The sequence below is a fragment of the Nematolebias whitei genome, chromosome 12 (genome assembly GCF_014905685.2).
Source record: "Nematolebias whitei isolate Nwh7 chromosome 12, NemWhi1, whole genome shotgun sequence".
Taxonomy (NCBI): Eukaryota; Metazoa; Chordata; class Actinopteri; order Cyprinodontiformes; family Rivulidae; genus Nematolebias; species Nematolebias whitei.
The window spans coordinates 34,804,322-34,824,198 of record NC_056509.1 but is presented as its reverse complement, the minus strand read 5'-3'; the positions used below and the strand labels follow the sequence as shown (position 1 = coordinate 34,824,198).

Sequence of the window (19,877 nt, the reverse complement as noted above, 5' to 3'; positions counted from 1 at the left end):
AAATTCTGATGCTTTTCCAAAAGCAGGTTGTATGATATGCCTGCACCATCTCCCCCTTCTTTTCTCCTGACTGCTGTGTTTGTTCTCTATGGGGCCCGGCGCATGTCATAATGGGATGAGGCAAATCACTTCCAGCTTTGGGCTGAGGTAGTGATTGTATCAAACTGACCCCTAACAAGCTGTCGGCTCACATTTGATGAAGCATGCATCAACTTGGGCCAGCTTGACATCCATTTGGACTGCTCGGACAGGTCTTATTCAAGCAATCGTACCCCCTTTAAGTCTCTGCTGTGTATTTCTACCCCTCCCTGTCTAGTCACACACTTTAAACCTCCAACTATTTCATTCTGATACTTCTAAAAAAAAAAAAAAAATGCTAATTTCTAAATGGAAAGGTGTTTTTTTTTCGTTTTTTTTTTAATTCATTTTCTTGGAGGGCTTCTGAAGTGTTCAGTTCCAAAGTTACCACATAGAGGGCGCTCATGCGCCCTGAGCAAAGCAGAGCGTGGAAATGCTGAATGATTGAGTGTGTGCGCGCACGAGCGAGAGGAACGAGGGGGGGCGCAAGAAGCGCCGTGGACGAAATCCCAGCTGAACGGGAAGTGATAATGTCAAACAAATCAGCTGCGAAGCATGATCCGTGCGCCAGTTTGAACCAACTGACTCCGGACAAGTCAGTGGTGACCAAGTGAATAAACCACGAGGCTGCACAAGTTGAGAGAGAGAGAGAGAGAGAGAGGGAGAGGTGGAGGAGAGAGAGGACCCGTTTCACTATTTTTAAATGCGAGATTAGGGGGGCGTGGACGTGAGAGGAGCGTGCTGGTTCTTGGCTGCGCTTCCAAAGGAAGCGATGTGCCGGCTGGATGAACTAGACTGCGCGCAGCCGTGATGCGTTTTAAAGCAGCTGGCCTTATTTGGATTTATTGTTTGATTGTTTTGTTGTTTTGTCCACACAGAGGAGCAGAGGAAAGATCGTGCGTAACGAGTGGAATCTGAGCAAGACGCCGTTTTGAATGACATCTGACAATTGCGCACCAGAAAACGTGCTCAAAGGGTCTTCGTTTCTAAATATTGACTTGTGTTGTTCATCTGGACCGTGTTTGGGAAAGTTTTCATCCCGTTTCTTGGATGATTTAATATTTAGACTGGGCATGGTAGCCAAGTCTTTCACGAGGATTATTCAGAAATTGTTTAATCCAGATTTTTTACGCACTGAACACTCGGAGAAAACGTGCAGTCTCTGACAATCTTAGAATGAAAACGGGAAAGTAACAGTTCACTCTTGACTTTTTTTTTTTTTTAACTCCCAACTCGGAGCCAATTTTGGCACCAGCCAAATAATAAAGAAAGAGAAGAAAATGACAAGCAACGGACCTGTCATCGTTTACGAGTGGCTGAAGACCCTCCAGCTCTCCCAGTACGTCGAGTCTTTCGTGGATAATGGATATGACGACTTAGAGGTCTGCAAACAAATAGGGGACCCTGACTTGGATGCTATCGGCGTCTACATCCCGCACCACCGGCAGAGGATCCATGACGCGGTGAGGCGGCTGAAGGAGGAAGCCAAAGAGACGGCCAGCGGGCTGTACTTCACCCTGGAGCCGATGCCACCCGCGGCTGAGGTTTACACGGGTCACATGGGGGAGTTTGAGTCCAAACTTCGGGGCTCCAAGTCTTGGACCGAGCCCAACAGTGACCGGGTTGGGCGTAACGGCGGTTACATGGGCGCACAGAGGAACCTGACGCTGGGCAACAGGAGGGAGCTGGTGATGTACCCCAAACTGAAGCTGAAGATTATGATCAGGGATAAACTCATCCGAGATGGGATCAACTTGACCAAACAGCCCTACTCTAATAAGGTAATCATGCTGTGGCACCAAGATGGCACCAGAATGCCCAAATATGTCAGAAGTTGGCACACAAAGTGAATCCTACTTTTACTAAAGAAAAGTACATTTATTAATAGAAATCACTGATTTTAAAAGTATGCAATTTGGGAAACAATGCAGGGCCTATGCGTCTGTGTACATGATTGTTTTACTAAATTAAAATCACCTTTTTGAAAGAATGCATAGCCTGTCACCTTTAAAGCCACCGTTTTAAACTACAACCATCTTATGTTGAGAAGTGGCAGAGACAGTCTGTGTTGATCAAATCTTTAAACTATAATTATGTGCAATCATACAGAATTCTGATTTGCTGTTAGATCATTGGCTGTGAAAGACCCATAACACACGGAATTGTGGTTCACTATATGTACAAATCAACGAGTTACAGCTGGGTTGGATTAGTTGTGCTGGCCTTCTTGAACTGGTTTGACACATTGAGTTTCATCAAGAACCAGTGGTTTGTGAGCTATTTTGCTAACAGACATCGGGTTGAGTCAGATAAAGCCAGATTTAATCAAATGTTGCATTTTACTTAAGTGTTTGAGGTGATGCTCGGCTACTTCCACAACAAATATTAACGCAATATCTGTAAAATCAGTTGAATTGACCTGTTTGGCTCCGTATGTTTGCATTAAAGTGTGCTTTGAGTCAGCTGGTGAACATCATTCTGTCAAAACCGAAACTACATGCAGGTATTTCACATCAAACACTTTTGGGTCTGCTGCACTTTGCACAAGTGTGAGCGGCTGCTGCAGGATGAATGATGGAGGTGGGTCAAGTCTCTGCAGATCAATAAGCAAATAGAAAAAGAAAGAGAAGAGCAGAGATCCCGAGGAGCTTTAACTCTGCTAGTGATTCTCTGCAGGGCAAAACAGATTTAAACTCCGATTATTAATCTACTTTGACCTCGCCTGCCCCCTAGCTTCTCTGAACATTAAGTAAAGATGGATGAACCCACAGAACCTGTAACCCCTCCAGCTTGCTGCTGCATGAATGGGAGACAGACTGCTGATTGCAGGGACAGGAGATGGAAGGGTTCCTGGGATGGACTGCTGCAGACCTGTGAGCCAAACTGAGAGAGCCTCTTGTATTCGGAGTGATGCTGACCTCTTCTTCAGAAGGGTCTGCATCATATGCCTCAGCAGCTGAAAAGGCTCTGCTGAGTTACGGTTGTTACAGACAGGGAGGCTTTTGATTTGAGCCTCTTCAGGCCCCTGAGTAAGCAGACATCACATCCTCTGCTTTTTGTCTTTGTGCTGCTACAGCAAAAATAAAAAAAAGCACAACAACCCTCAACCTGACATTGTTTAATTGAAAAAGATGCAGCAAAATAAGATCTGTTTGTTGTCAATGAAATGGATAAACTCGGTGCTTAGTCATGATGGTACAACGAGCTGCAGAAGTGTTCATTCTTGTGCTGAAGAACTTGTTGAACCTGATATTGAGGCTGCTGATTAAGCTTTTCATTGATAGTTGAATAAGCCTGAGCAAAGAAACCAGATTATTATTGTTGTTCTGCTTTTGGCTGCTCCCTTCTGAAGGCGGTTGCCATAGCGAGCAAACTCGTCTGAATGATTTGGCAACTGTTTTATGCTGGATGCCATTCCTGGTGCAATCTGGGCTCGAACCTGCAGCCACGGGGCTGCAGCACTGGCCGAGCTACGGAAACTAGAAACAATTTTATGTGGTTTTATATTGAGGTTTGCACAATATTATTATTTTTTTTATCCTCAATGTTTTTTAAATGCATGACTTGATTTTACATTTATTTTTGCTTAAATCATGACAGTTGGTTGAGTTCCTTTTAGCTTTAACTTAAAAATGTTTTGTGGTGTATGTTCATCATTAAATTTGTTCTTATTTATTTCAAAGTAATCAGACCTTGGTCGTGTTTACAACAGTCAGAATTATCTTGCTTAAAAGAATATTTCATATATTTAGAAATTGCGTTCTGTGAAAAATACCTAATATTGTACCAGGTCTTTGAAGGAGCTCAGTTTGGAGAAAAGGAGCGTAAATCTTGACTGGAGTGATAAGCTAACAGCTGGTTTGAGCTGATGGTTTCTTCACACAATCCTACATTAAACGATATGAGCCATTGTTTTAACTGTGGCTTTAACCAGAGTCGTTGTATGTTTTATAAGCTCCTTTCCTTTTTGTGTGTGTGTGTGTGTGTGTGTTTGCCACTTTGGCTAACCATGAGTCCCACAGAGGTTTTGGATTTATTTGGGATTAACTATCAGACGAAAGCTGAAACAAAGCATCGGTTTAAGAAGGGTTAAACCATCTTTACGAGCGAAGGCTGTATTTATTTAGAGCCAGAGCTCTGGCATTGAGGCTTTGAAAAGGAACGAGCAGGTCAAGGTCCTTTAGTCTCTCTTGGTTCAGTGTGTGTGTGTGTGTGTGTGTGTGTATGTGTGTCTGTGTGTGTGTGTGTGTGTATAAAAGCCTGTAGTTTAGAATTGGCTTCAGTTCAGTGCTTTTCTCCCCAGGAGGAATGAGAGGAGTGTGGGAGATGGAGCTGTGACCAGCTGATAGACTTTCACTATGTGGGATGGGATAGGTCTGTTGATATTTCTCTGTTCGGTGCCCTCGAGACAACATGTCACCCCCCAGCAGAGCCTGAGGACAGTGACTCCATCTTTGGGGATAAATAACAGGCTGCACAATGTCAAACTTCAAGACATGGTCATCGCATAGAATCAACAAGCTCTTCATTCTTTTTTAAAGCCTTCACGTGCTTCGTCTACAGTATGTGCGCCTGGATTCATCTCTTTTTTTATTATTTTTTTATTATCACCTAACAAAATCTTAGATAATACAAACTTCAAGATATAGAAATCCCCTACATGTCCTCTGGTGAGACAAACCATTATCAGACGATTCAGTGAAAGGGCTCTGCTGGGTGTAATAAATACCCATGATCCTTATCAAAGCCACAGAGACCCCCTTGTCTGAGAGCGAGTATTATTTCTTATGATGTAAACAAACACTTGTGCCGAGGGTTGCACATTTTTATGATCTCTCATTGGGGAATAATATAGATGGAAAAGACGGTGCCGCTGGTTAGCTTCTTGTTGTGTTCTACTGCAGTCAATGAATTGATGCTGTCTGTGTTGGTTCAGATGTCCTCGTAAACAGATTTAACCATCATTTCTGCCCGTCTCCCTTTCTTCTGTCATATGTTACATGGGCATTTAATGCTCCGCATTGTTTCGGCTTTCAATGAGACCTAAAGAGTGGAAATGAAGCAAGATATATTTACTCTTTTGCCAATTTAGTTGTTGAAACAAATTCAGTTCAGTTTATTTATATAGCGCTAAGTCAGAACAAAAGTCGTATCAAGGCAATGAACAAAAACATTTATATATATATAAATAATAATTTAAGACTATTTATCTGAGCAGACTGCTTTGAAATTAACTCCATCGCAGAACTCTCATCTTGAGCAAGCATGAAGGTGACAGTGGGAAGAAAAAACTCCCTCACGAGGAAAAAAACCTTTAGCAGAACGAGGCTCAGGACAAGTGGCCATCTGCTTCGACCAGCTGGGTTTGAGAGGAACAGATACACAATGGCAGGTCAAGAATCACAAGATAGAAATAGTATCAAATGAAAACTATTCAATTTTAACAATTAATTTAAGGAAATGAGGTCAATTTGTCCTTTAGTAGTCTAAGCTTAAGGCAGCATAACAAGCCAACTCTAACTGTAGGATTTATCAAAAAGGAAAGTCTTAAAACTGGACAATGTGTCAGCCTCACAGACAGAAACTGGAAGTTGGTTCTACAAGAGAAGAGCCTAATAACTGAAAGATCTTCCTCCCTTTTTGCTTTTGGAAACTCTAGGAACCGCGAGTAAGCCTGCAGTCTGAGAGCGAAGGGCTCTGTTAGGAAAATATGGAAAAATAAGATCTTGATTATAAGATGGAGCTAGGTTGTTGAGAGCTTTGTAGGTTAGAAGTAAGATTTGAATTCAATTCTGGATTTGACAGAGAGCCAGTAGAGAGAAGCTAAAACTGGAGAGTATGATCTCTCCTGCTAACTCCAGTTAAGACTCTGGCAGCAGCATTTTTGATCAACTGAAGACTTTTTAAATGCGTATTTGGACACCCAGATAATAAACCATTGAAACAGTCCAGTCTGAACATGACAAATGCATGAACCAGTTTTTCTGCATCATTTGTAGATTAGATGTTTCTAATTCTAGTGATATTACACAGATGGAAGAAGGTGGTTCTCAAACAAACTGAGGTTTTTGCAGGAAAATGTCTATCAGAAGACATGTTTGGATTTTAAAGTTAAGCTTGAAAGTCTCCTTCAGCTTGAGAGTTTTCAGCAGGCTTAATGTCACTAGGTTATTTTTTAGGGGGGATTGCTGAAACCATAAATATAGATAGTAAGTAAACCTTTTGGTTCAAGCAAACATATAAACATTCTTCCCTTTTGGTAGTTTCAGTGTCAGCATTTAACTTATTTTTATTTTTTGGATGGCGTAATTATGCAAGTGTCTGTCGGTTAGCAAAATATCTCATGAACCAGTTGACAGATTTTAATGAAGCTCAGAAACAGTTCCTTAGATGAAAGAAGAAGCTGGATTTATCAGTTGTCATTTGCACGTTTATTTCAATGCCTTCCTAATTGGTAACATTCTCAGGATAAAGTCATGTGCAGGATGATTCAAATAAAATGTCCATTTCAAAGATGGTCATCACAACCTTTGTGAAAACGGACCCACATAAACATGTCCTGGCTTAGTTGTCATCATGTGTCCTGCTGTTTGCCCCCATTATTTTTCTGCTTCAGTGGTGTTTTAGAAAATAATTCTTTGTGTTAACAGATAAATGGATCTTCAAATTTCAACCCTGTTAATAGGCATGGCAGTATTCTGTGGGGATGTGTTCCCATCCTGATCCTGCCTTGCATGTGGACGCAGTCAGTCGCAGCGCCTCATTGTTAGCGCTGTGTGTCAGGAGGAAGCAGAAGCTAAACAGGGGGGAGATTCTCCATTGTTTGCATGGAACCTGATGGAGCCGCATGTCCTTTCACTGCTGCTCTGTTTTGCATTTCCAATTTCCGTCTATTGAATTGGACTCTGGAGGCAAGTGTCCAGCATTGTACTGATGGGTGGGTGATTAAAACCTGGGTATCATTCATGGGGGGGAAAGCTTTAAATGGATGGGCACATTGTTTATTAAGGCTGGAGAGGCCTTGTTGAGTGTTTAGGTAGGGGTAGATTGCCAAGTTGTTGGCTCAATGCCCTCCTTTGACCCCTGCATTGCAGCTGATTAAATATAGAAGGTGACAGTCATGAGACGCCTGCAACCTGAATGTAAAGTCAAATGCTGCAAAGTCTCCCATGTGCAAGGCAAAAGAAACAAAAGACAGTTTTATCTGTGTTCTTATTCTATTGGCAACAATGAGGAAGTTCACCACCTTACACGACAAGCCCTCACCTTTCTTCCTGTTCCAGTTTTCTTATCTTAACTAATATCCCTCAGCAGGAAATTGGGTCTGAGTTTGCAGTGAACTACTGTTGGCCGGTTGTGGTTATTGGCAGCCCGCAAGCTACACTGGACACCTGCCAAGACTCGGAGACAAATAATTTTAGCAACCAAAACTATTTCTGCAGAAACCTTACCACGTAGGCCAACTGTCATCCTCGGGAAACTTCAAGTAATAGCAAAACCAGAATGTTTACTGTAATTCTTTCTGCCACTACAAATGCACTATGCACGTCATTCTTTCTGATAAGTTGTGTTCTGGGAGCTATTATTTGAATTCAATGTGTTGATCTTGTTTTTTTTCCCCAGATGAAGAGGCTTTTTGTAAATTGTCTAGAAAAACCCTGCAATGAAAGCTTGTAATTTAGCCAGTGTTTTTGGGAAACGTCTGTATTATCTGTGTTCATTCCTATAGGGCTGGCATTCAGCCACAAGGGTGGAGAAAGCCTCTCACAAGCGCCTGCGAGTTTTCCTTTTGCTCTGCTGAGAGCACTGTTTGCTTAGTTTTTATTAAAGGGTCCTTAAAGGCACAATCAGTCGAGGATTCATAAAGGGGAAGTCATAAAGAAGTCAAGGACCCGCTCTATTGTCATGAGAGGACAGAGAAAGTCAATTAGCGTAGGAGCTGCTGTTTACATTACAGAAAAATGGGGTTATTTGGAACGCTAAACAGGGGCAGATCACATTTCTAGCATGTTAAAAAGCCAATTGTATTCTTACATAAGGTTTTTTTTTTAAAGTGAGTCTCCTTTAGGGGCTTTTGAAGCATCCTAAACTGCAAGTATTAGTATTTAGCTACTTTGTATTTGGAAAGCAGCCGATGTTGAATAAACCATAGTGTTCTCTGTAAGTGCTGGATCTTGCTATGTCAAATCTGCCCTACGTTTGACTTTTGTCTCGGGGTCACATGATCGCTTTACCATTTGCAATGTGGAATAATTCATGAGACATTTAACACATCTTGGCTCCAAAAAAAAAAAAAGACTCCACAAATGTTATCACTGCTAAGACAAATGCACTCGTTGCATGGTTTCTTTTGCTCTGAGTTAGAGTTTCTCTCACTCTTTCTTGACAAAAATAAGAAAGAAAAGCCTGAACTATCTGTCTCTTGGGAGCAAGTGCAAATGTGGGAAAGTAACATTATACTATATATGAAGCTGGCCGACTCGTTTCAGCAGCGAGGAGTAAGAAGGTTTTGTTTTTACTGTTTGTTTCCCACACACGCAACTGGCTTTGATTCTGAATGTGACACTGAACGTGTTCTTGTGCCAGCGTGTGACAGTGAACATGTATCACTCAAAGATATACGTCATGGTAGTGGCTTAAAATAAAGAAGGCCCATTGAGGCGATTCAGTTTTCCACAGTGAGCTGAGGAGCAGGTCCTGATGACACGTTCATGACAGATGCATTATCAGAGCTATTCTGGTCCAAGGTTTAGAGCTTCCCGACAGTCTGCCTGCATTGCACAAGTACTGTAAAAACACAAGATAGCACACTGCAGTTATCAACACAAGATATTTTATTCCATGTTCACAATGTTTCTTTTAGAGTACGCGCAAGTATTTTTTTTTTCTCATTGTTGCTGTATAATCTTGCTCACTAACACTCAATGCCAACAGTACATGTAGAGCAAAAATGGTTTTACTTGTGCGTGTGAGTTTCTATGTTTGTTTGTTAGTTAATTATTCCATGCACCTCTGGATGGATTTTTATGACATTTTCATTAGATCCAATATGGAAACAATTGATCCAAAGCAAAACCAAACAAATCCTGTCAGCAAAGCAAAATAGCATTCCAGGCAGGTGTCAGGATGAAGGTATCTAGCGGTAGACACCACCAGTTGGCACCAAGAAATGAAGATGGAGTATTCCCAGTGAATACTCATGGAACAATGATGAAGCAAGGCCTGAGGTCATAAGAAAGGATTGGATCAGCAGGAGGCATGGAAGGTCTAGATGTCATCATGGTGGTGGTGTCGGATAGTTGTAGTGCAATACCTGACTGGTTATTACTGATGCATCTCATGTTTTTTTTTTTTTTTTTTATAGTGAATGTAGGGAAATGAAGAGGATATAGCCTAAAACTTTCAAAATTGTCCTTAAAACTTATTTCATTAAAAAAAAAAAAAAATGTTCATCAAAAATTTAACTAAAAGTGCTTTAACCATACAATTTTTTGTTTGACTATTAACTGTGATAACAATAAAAATAAAAATAAATTTGGGATCAGAAAGTTTTGAATGCTATAAATAGTGTTGGTGGAATCACTATTATGCATCTACATTTCATAGGAGAATTTATGAGAGAAGTTGCTTCTCTGGTAAATTCCCAAAAATGAATCTTGAGAAAGGCGTGACTGTCAAATGTGTTTGAGCATTCATTCCAAAATGTGGCTTCAAACTGAACTTGGCACACAGTTAACCAACAACAATTAAAATAGATCCTCAACTTGGACTTCAGTCAAGTGTCGACTATTTCATCAGAAATTGGAGCACAACAAGGTTAGGGATCACCAAAGTTCATGCTCATTAATCCAGGTATAAATCCAACAATGTTCAGTCAGGTCACCTGAGTGAAGAAGAAGCCGTCCAGATGACCTGACTGAACATTGTATGGTTAGGGATCATTCATCTCACCCCCACTAGTGACCCAGTTCAAGATGACCACCTTATCAAACATGTAAACAACTATATCTCAGTATATTTTACAAATATCGGGCTACAATTTTTGATGTGGTAATATCTGAGTCTTTCACAACTCATTCCAAGTGCTAACATATCAGACAAGCGCACGTGAAATATTGCCTCAAATTAGATTGTGCATATTGTTGGTGATCCTAGCTTGACACTCTTTTGTTGATTTTCATCTCTTTATTCTTTAAATCTTCTGTTCAATCGATGCAGTTTTGGATTTAGTTACAGCTGCAGTTGCAAGTCTTTGGTCTGGCATCGTGCTCTATCTGCATTTTCTAGTTTCAGACTCCATCGCTACAGTTTATATAAGAGGAAATCAAGTTTTATTAAAGGAGTTTTTCACAAATTAAAATCAATCCTCTTGGGCTTTTTGGTGTGAAGCTTTTAGACAAAAAGCTATATGTTATGGTTCATTGAAGAAGAAGAATGCAGGTTTCTTGCACACGGAGCTTAGTCGTAGCAGTAAACATGTTTGTGTGTTTTTCTTTTTACACTTCACTTCACTGCTTCTTTCACAAAGTTAGCAAACAGACAGGATCACACAGCCATAAGTAGCAGCTTGCTTTTGTTCCAAAAATGTATAGAGGTGTAAATAAAGCCTTTTGAAACACAAATGCATGCACCATAATGACATCGTCATCTTAGAATATGAAGATATCAAGTCCTCCACCATGATGGCTGCATGATCCTGTCTGCATCAGGATCTGACAAAGCTTTCCATCCGCTTATGTCTTTTCTCCCGTTGCACATCTCTGTATTTCATATGCTTTTTATTGCACTTAAACTGATTGCTTTGCAGTGGATAAGTACATCTCCTCATAAAAACGGGACACATTTAGCAAGAAATACACTCGTAGAGAGCACATTGCTGCCCTGCAAACACTGTTGCCTGTCTCAAGGAGATTAATTTTGATATATTGTCGGAGGTGGTCAAATGACCTACATAGTCCAAGAAGTCTAATTACTTCTGACTCCAATGCAACCTTTATCCAGGAGGTCACACGCTAAAAGAGCTTTGTTAATAGTTACCATGGAGACAACTGAGCAATTTTTACCAATCTTTCTTTCTGCAATCTTGGCCTGACAAGCTAAAAATGCCTGACATTGCAGATAGGATTACTTCATAATGTTAAAGCTCTGTAGTTTTATTAATTAACGGTTTAAGCATTTGCAGGTCTTTTTAAATTTTTATTACGGTTGCAAATCATTTTATTTTACCGGCTAACGTCAGCAGTTATAATCCTGTAGATTAAATGTAATCCTGCACTGTCTGTATGGCTGCAGATACATGTCTATTTTTTTAAAAACATGTTTAATAATGAATACAAAGTATTGGTTGAGCAGATGGCTTATTATTTACAGCGAAATAATTTTTAATAAACTGGATTTGTGTACGAGAGATTAAAAGTCCTTTTGATAAGCCTTTGCCCCTCTAGAAACATGACAAAAAGACATTTTAGTGATTTTTGTCAAACCATGCTTCCACATTATGCCCCAGTTGGTATAAATAATCCTTTTTTTTTAAATAAAGAGGCTATTAAAATAAACAGACAGGTCTTTCTGCAAAGCATGGGACTCAGACAGCAACAAGGGGAGAAACGCACACTGGTTGATCCTGACATTAGCGCCAACGTATTGGAGGATTTCCTGTAAAGGCTGAGTCGCTTTAACTTCAACGGCAGAGATTAATCACCCCACATGTAGCTACAGTTTCCCAGTTTGGTTCATGTCGGCCCTTATTGTGTTGGCCTGTGTTTTAAGGGATGTAATGCAGGGGTGCAGAGAGATGAGTGAGCCATAATGGCAGCGAGTGTGAGCGTTAGCGAGACAGACAGGTGAGTGTATAATTACCTTGTCTGAAGCTGCTGCCAGCTAGATGTAAAGCACGCACGGCAAGCAACTCTCAACCCGTCCTCATCTCTAATTGGTCCATTTCCAAGGCATGAGGGCAGGACGACGCTGAAAGCTTTGATCACGGAGACCACACCAGTGTCGATATGTTCCTACCTGAGTGCATTTGTAGTGGCTTTGCCTGGTGGGAGATTAAGCCAAACTAAACCCACAAAGTGTCTGTCTGTCATGCTCCGACTTCCCTGCGGCTCTACATACCTGAATTTGAATTCTAATTATGAGGCAGTTGCATTCCTCCAACACAACCCGCACAAACACATAGCACACATTGCACAAGTTATCTTAACAATCAGTAACTTTACAATCTAATAAATTGCTAGCTGCGCTAATACAATTGCAAATTAAACCAAAGTGTCATGATTATTAGTGTTATGGTTTGCCGCAGTGCTCCAGAGAAACTTGCTTGGAGTCAGAATGTCTACCAGTGTTATTGAAACATGATTGTTTATGAAGACGATGTCTGTGTGCAACGTTGTGTTCAATTACTGCCTTAGAGATAAAGAACTAACTATAAGTATGGCTGTCGTTTTCTAAAAGTGGAAGTCCAGATGAAAAAACGGTGCAAAATGGTCACAGAACGGTGTTTTGCGCTGCCAGTGTTTTATTGTAACATTTTCAGTGTGGTGCGATATTTAGATTTTATGTTGTTTATGCCAAATGAGAAAAGTACATTTGCATACTGACTTCCGACGCAGACCAGAACCGGCATTCGTTTATGTGCGAACAGTACATTTATTAATCTACAAGCATAGTGGATTTAATTGAAACATGTAGGAACACCACCTGTCAGAGCTCAAACAGGACAATATAATCATATGAGGGATGGGAGGACGACCTGAAGAAGTGTCTGCAGATTACATCTACTAGCATATTTAGCTACTTCATTGACTCTGTTTTTCCGATGGTGAAGTGATGAACACCCTGAAAAGCTCTGAGGTGTATTACACAGTAATAAAGTTGGTTGTGTTTTGTTAAAAGAGGAGGGACACAATCTTATTTACCTTAAAGCAGACATAGAGCCCAGCCAAAGCCTTCAAGTCCTCCGTCACTGAGCTTGGGTTAATTGAAGAGAAAATTGTAGTACCAAAGATTAACAAATACTATAATGCTGTGCTCTGCATACACTTGAAATCATACCTGATGTTCTTGTCACACTGTTTTCAATCCTTCTGAGGCTCTGACATCTCTTCTCTGGTGGTTTATTGTAGCCCAGACACAAAGTAGGATGCAAGTTTTCCTCCGTCAGCCATTTGTCAAGGAGAAATGAGCTTGCGTACAACGTTTTGGGTGGTGTCTTCAAGTTCAGATTTTTCAGCCACATTCTTCTTAATTCTTCATCTGCAGCTAGGAGATGTAAACTATACCACTTTTCACAGGAACAATTTTTTTGTTTTGGGTCCGTCTTCAAAACGCCGTTGTCGTAGCCACTGGTTTAGTTTGGTCTGGTTGTTCGTGCAGCCGCGAACAGCACAGCAGGTACCTGAACTCAACAAGGCTGTTTTAGTCAACTTTAGAGTTGTTAAATAAATGTAAACAAAACAAAAATAGTGTATTATGTTCTAAACTGAATGTAAATTACTTTCAAATAAACCGCGGTCCGTGCTCCACCACCGTGTTTAACCAATACTTACTGCTACTTCTAGTGTGTGACAGGAAGTTGTGCCCACAATCATTTATACAGTGGAGCCCACAGGAATAAGGTGGATGGGAACTGAGTGGAAAAAGCAGCTAAAATTAAAATAAAATTGTTATAAAATCTTCACAAAGTCAAGAAAACTATTGTTTAAAACTACTTCACACAAAAGCTCGACTTTATTTGTTTGTTGGTTTGTTACATGTGTTCTGCTGACCCTTGTTTATCTTATTAGACTTTTTATTACAATTGTTTGGAAAAAAAAAAGAAATTCTTGTGCAAATTTCAATTCACTGAGATTTTATTTTAGAATCTTTGATCATCGCCATGTTAGTTTAGTCTTCTTAAGTCTTGGCTTGAGATAAATGTGAAGAAATCGGTGACAAACTTCGCCTCATGGAAATGTTGCCGCCTTTGTTCAGCGGAGGCGACCTGGTTTGACTTTTGTTCACTGGTGGTAGCTTATGTAACCAATCCACTCACGGTTTGCTTTAGTTGTTTGAGAGAGGATTTGACTAAGACTGTATTTATTTCAACATGTAAGTCTTTGAACCCAGCAAGCTAATAATGAGCTTCTAGAAAAATCTGCTTTGAATCACGGAATAGTTTTGCTCTCATGAGATGGTTAGCCAAGTACAGGAAGTTGGCCCAAGGACTCCGTAATCTGTTTGTTAACGCTTGACTCTTGACAGATTGATAAATGATTGGCAGGGGAGTGGCATTAATTCGGTTAATCGCCGCCACGCTTTGAATACATTCATCCCACAGCTGATGTCGTACACAAAAGCCAAACAATGAGCAGCCCAACTGGCAGCTCACAGCTCGAGCCCCGGCGGTGGGGAGGGGTCATGCATCAGGAGTTTTTCCTCTTTGCTCCACCGAGCATCCTCAGCCAGTTTCGCCTCATTCTCACTAACTTGCAGACAGGCAAGGCAAGCTGAAAGACAAATTTACGACAGACTGGAAGACCTGTCAAACTGACAGACAACAAGAAATAAGGACTGACAGCTGGTAAGACAGGCAGACAAACAAGTGGTCTGTTTTAGACAGACAGAAAAATGAGGAAAAGAAATAAAAGAAATGGCAGAAAAGTGCAGATAGACTGACAGAAAGGGAGAAAATGTGATGTGCAGTTTAGACTTTTTTAGTGGCGCTTTCTGTCTCTACTGCTCTGCTATAACATCTTCTAAATCATCTGCTGAAATTTGCACAATCAAGACTGTGTGTAAAATTTTGGATGTGAGGCCGTTGCTCTCGTATTGCAAGCTTCTAAAACAGAAGCTGAATAGTCAATAATTAAGTAATTAGATCATGCATCAGTCCATTAATCGTGTGAGAATGTCGGCTGAGGTTGCCATAGGGACTGACTTGTACAGCAAAAGCCTCAAGTAAAATAATTTCATACAAATCAATAGTTTTGTCAGATGGTATTATTTTAGGGCAAATTTAACACGTTGCACAGTAAAAGGTATAGACGGAATCTTTTTGACTCTGGTTCTGTGGAGAGATTATGAGCAGTTAATATGTGACCTGTTGTAGATAGCTCTTTGAACTGGAGGACAAGGACAAGACAAAAGTGGATTTCAGTCATTTTTGTGGTTTGTTCAAAGTCTAGTTAATAACATTTTCTATTGCTGCCAGTTTCACATTTTCATGGCGTTTACATAGATTTCTGCAGTTATATGTAAGAAGCAGTAGCAGCTAGCTGTAGCACATCTAGTGCAGATTGAAGCTCTAGAATAGCTAGAAGGACATGTTTCTGCAGAGCCTCACTTCAAAGATCTGAACTGCCCCTTCAGCTGAAATCTTTTTTTTATTCCACTTTGCTTTTGCTTTTTTGACAACAGTTGTGACAACGTAGGAAACAAATTCTCTGGACTGGGCAGCAGCATGGGAACATGACAGTGGGTGTCTCCTGGGTAAACTGTATTGTGATATGGGTTTTTGTTTTGTCCATAGTTGTGTCTGGATCCAGGAGAAGGAATTGTTTTCTTTCCTCTCGGATGAGAACAGACTGGCATCCTGGAACAATAGACTGCAGGGCAGGGCCCTGCTAGACTGCCCCTGCAGCTTTGGTCCCTGTCCATTCCATTTATGGCTTAAGAACTAAATGCTAGCTACCCCTCCGCAACTGCACCCCTCCCATCCCTGGTGCAAGTACTTTTACCCTTTAGTTCATATCAAATCGACCCCACTCTTTGAACTGTGTTTTTAATGCTCTGCCATAGATTTTAGCATTTGTTTAACAAGCTAATTTAAGCCACATGATTAGATTACTTGACTAACACTTTGTAAAAGATGAATGGAGGTCCTTTCTGCTTCCAGTAGCTGTGCTCAGGCTTGTGTTGGAAGCAGATTACGAAGCGGCAGAGGAAGTTTAGGCTAGCGATTATGTGCAGAGACAGATAGTCCTCATTGTCATGCAGGAATTCCATGCTTGAGCTTATTTCAATTGTTATGTAAAGCAGACACTCATATTGTACAGTCCTGGATTTGAATGTCTGCTGTTTTTTGTGCATCAGAAGAAGGCAGAGGATGGTGCTACTGCATTTGTTCCATCCTCCCTGAGAACAAAACTCCTGCCTACAAGTGCACATGTCGTGATTTTGTCTTGTTTACATTATCAGATGTTTACTTGTCTTTTTTTTCTTGCAGGTCAAACACTTCACGTTGCGTCTTATCTATGTTTGTGTCAAAATCAAAGTCTTTCACCGATTCTGTGATCATTATCCTGCAAAAGCGCAACGGAGAAAAAGCAGCTCGAGGGTTCTTATTGTTGATTAGGATAAGTCTTATCTCGTAACCCCAATCAGAATATTGATGAGCCCTTCTCGGTCATGTAAAAAGCTCAAGGAGGTTTTTGTTGTGAAGTGGGATCAGGTCCTTTGAGGTTGAGGCTTTTCAATGAGGCTTTGCATTTTGGCCACATGAACACATTTGTTACTGAGACAACACTGGAAAAAAAATCCATATAGGTTTTTGTGTGACAGTATTTTTAATCATAAATTCTAAAGTCCTATCAACACTATTTGCTGCTGTTTAATTGCTCTTTTCAGTCAGATGCATGTTGCACAAGTCGGACTAAACGAGGAGCAACTTTACAGTGTATAAACTTTATATGAACAATTGAATAAAAACAGCAGAAATGGGACAAAAAAGTTCTACTAGTGGCAAATATTGGTTCATCTGCTCTTTAGAGGTGGTTTTCCTCATGTTTCAATAGACTTGTTGTGCATTAGGGAGGATAGAAACATCTTTACAGATTGAGTCGACCTAACAAAGATTGAATGACTCGTCGGCTGTTTGCTGAGCCGAAATACAGTTATCTCCTGTAACTGACTGGTGTCCATTATCTAACATGCATTTTACTCATGACGAAGAAGCACTGCTCATCATTTTGTCTGCAGTAGATTTTCTCAGAGTTGATTCAAATGTTTTTCTTCTGTTTAAATTTTAAATCTGGTTAGAGAAAATAAACTTATTTGACCAAATTCTGACGTTGGGCATCGCCTGTGGTGACAAAACGCTGCCTTTTTTATTGGCTTCGAACCAGTTAGAAAAGTGTCTGAATTGTCTTTTTTCTCGTATTTCAAAGTATTAATTTTTTTTTTTTTTATCTGAAATCTGACCTCCATCATGGATACAACTGGTGTTTCATATTACGAGATGGGGTAGAGACAGGGCAGCCAACTCGGGACCCGAAAGTCCCAGGTTCGAGCCCCAGTCATTGTGTGGTGTCTCTGAGCAGGACACCCTATCCCCCATTGCTCCCCAGTCGCTTTCCATAGCTGCCCACTGCTCCACCTTGGGGTGGATGGGTTAAATGCAGAGAGCCAATTTCGCCATTGTATGGGAACATACAATGATGACAACATAACACATTATTACTGTAGTTTGTACCAGAAATTTAATTGGATTAATGAGATATTAAAGTTGTCAAGAAAATGGTTCTGATGAATTACAAAAACATCATTGAGGTGACAAACTTACAAGTTCTAGGAAAGTGTGGAATTACCTGGATTTTTTTACATTTTTTCCCCAATTCGTCAGTATTTTTGAAATCTCCTTATTGAACTTAAGATCATAGCATCTGTTGAGGCTAAATGTTTTGACCCTGACTCGGCCATTCTAAAACATTAAACTTTTTTTCATCCTAATCTGTTGCTGACTTGTCTTTAGTTTCTCTCTCATTGCATCATCCAACTTTTCCCAAAATTCATGCTTTAGACATTTGCTCTCATGCCATTCAGACAGACATCACATTAAATGTATCCTTTCTTTATGGACCACATCATAAAGTAGCCACGGTGGTTGTAGTGATCTGTTAGTGATGCCTATTTTTATAGTTTTTAACATTTATGTATAGAGTTCAGAATTCTCCCTTCTGTTTACACAACATTCCAAAGTGACTCTAAACCTCCAGATGGTTTAAAACCACTTTTAGCTATGTTTTAAGGATGAGTTTAAATAGCATTTGTATGTATTTCCTATCAGTTACTTATGTTATTTTGCATTTTTACTAGCCTGTTTTCACACACACTGCAGCCTTGACACTGCAAGGCATTTTATGTGTAAAAGTGGCTGCATGTTTCATTAATCTTGAACCTTTTGCATGGATGTTTTAGCCAGCTAGCTTGTAAATAGTCCAAAATAGGTCTAAGTAAAAAATAAAAAAAAATGCATGCAAACCTACAGTGGATGAAACTGTGCTAATGATAATCAGTTTTTTTTTGTTTTTTTTTGCTGTGTTCAAAGAGATTAGTCCTAAGATCAACACAAAATGTAATCAGGTGGATTGGTGGCGAGGAGTGTCATTCTGAACCTGCTTTTAACTGCAGTGTCCACATTAAGTCCTGCATCCTATGTGCTGCAACAAGAACTCATTCTCAGCAGAGAGATGCATGTTGTGAGGTACATTTATTAACAACAGCTTGGGAAAATTCAGGAAATTATTAGCTTTTTACAGATAGTCTCAAGCTACGTTCCAAAACTTGTATATGGCGCATGCATAAACAAATATTTCAGTAAAATGTGCAGTTTTTCTTGGTCTTCGTTTCTACTGTAGAAGGTCGAGGAAGGCGTCCTCATTTTCCCAGCTTTTAGGAATCAGAAGAAAAATGTTCTTTGATTTTTAAAATTTAAGATTAGTGTACTTAAATGTGCAAGAATTTACACAAACCTTAGCTTTACGTATTTTTCTTTTTTTAGATTTGCATTTTATAATTTTGATATTTTGTAGGATCAACACTTTGTAGTTTGGGACAGTAACTGTAGACCTGACATTCCTCTGTTTGTAGGCTTTATAACTGACCATTGGACATTTGGCTTTTTAAGAATGCTTTTGTGAAATTTTATTATTTTTCTTTTTTTTTTCCCCCAATAAAGTAAAGATGCATAATTCACAACCATCAGGTTTGTTACTGGCAGCATCTTTAATGTTTTATTTTTAGAGATCTTTCTACAGCCCACACTCACAAGCTCCTCAGTTGGAAACAGAGGTGTAAAAAGATGTTTTCGTCTTGCTTGAGATCAGAAACTCAATTTATTAAAGAATAATGCAAACACTTCAACCATGTATGTTTTATTAGACTGATTTTTTTTTTGTCTGTAATTTTTACAAATTTTATGAGTATTCAGTGCAGAAATTTAATACAGAAATGTTCAAGATTTCCACTCAAACCTTTGCTTTGAATGAGCTGGATATTAATCCAGAAATAGATTTTAGATCCAAATGAAAACCTCATAACATTCCTGACAAGTTGGGGCATACAACTAAGGAAAAATGAGTGCAAGTATAGAAAAAAAAAAAGTTTGAGGCTCATTAAAGCATTTTAAACAGAGCATAATGCACTGAACCCTACGATAGAGTTTTCCACTGAAGCCGACTGCATTACAGGAACAATAAAAATCAACCGCTTGAAAATGCCATTACAACGTGGACTTAAGAGGTAATAGCATGTTGGTACCACTGTTTAATAGCTGCACAGATATTGGAAGCTGTCTACTTGGCTTATTGGAAATACTGATATGATGCAGTGCACAATATTGCACACAATCACTTTTCCTCAACTAAGTGTATTTTTATGGTTGCAAGCTTTTTTTAATTAAATTTTGAACCAGTCACATTTATTTAAATATCAGTATGAACAAAATAATAACTTATTTAAACCGTTGATTACCTGCAGATCAATCAGTTTTTAGTAGATATGAAATCATATATTTCATTGTATCCAGTCAGTGTAAGGGT

General features: G+C 39.7%; 1 protein-coding gene across 1 annotated transcript in view; it reads left to right on the top strand.

Annotated features, from left to right (window-relative positions):
• The first annotated feature begins 1,358 nt into the window (after positions 1 to 1,358).
• sash1a (SAM and SH3 domain containing 1a) overlaps positions 1,359 to 19,877 on the top strand; it is a 210,113-nt gene continuing 191,594 nt past the window's right edge. The window contains exon 1 of the mRNA XM_037685867.1: positions 1,359 to 1,859. Within this exon, the coding sequence (XP_037541795.1) occupies positions 1,359 to 1,859 (501 nt within the window). The remainder of the gene's footprint in view (positions 1,860 to 19,877) is intronic.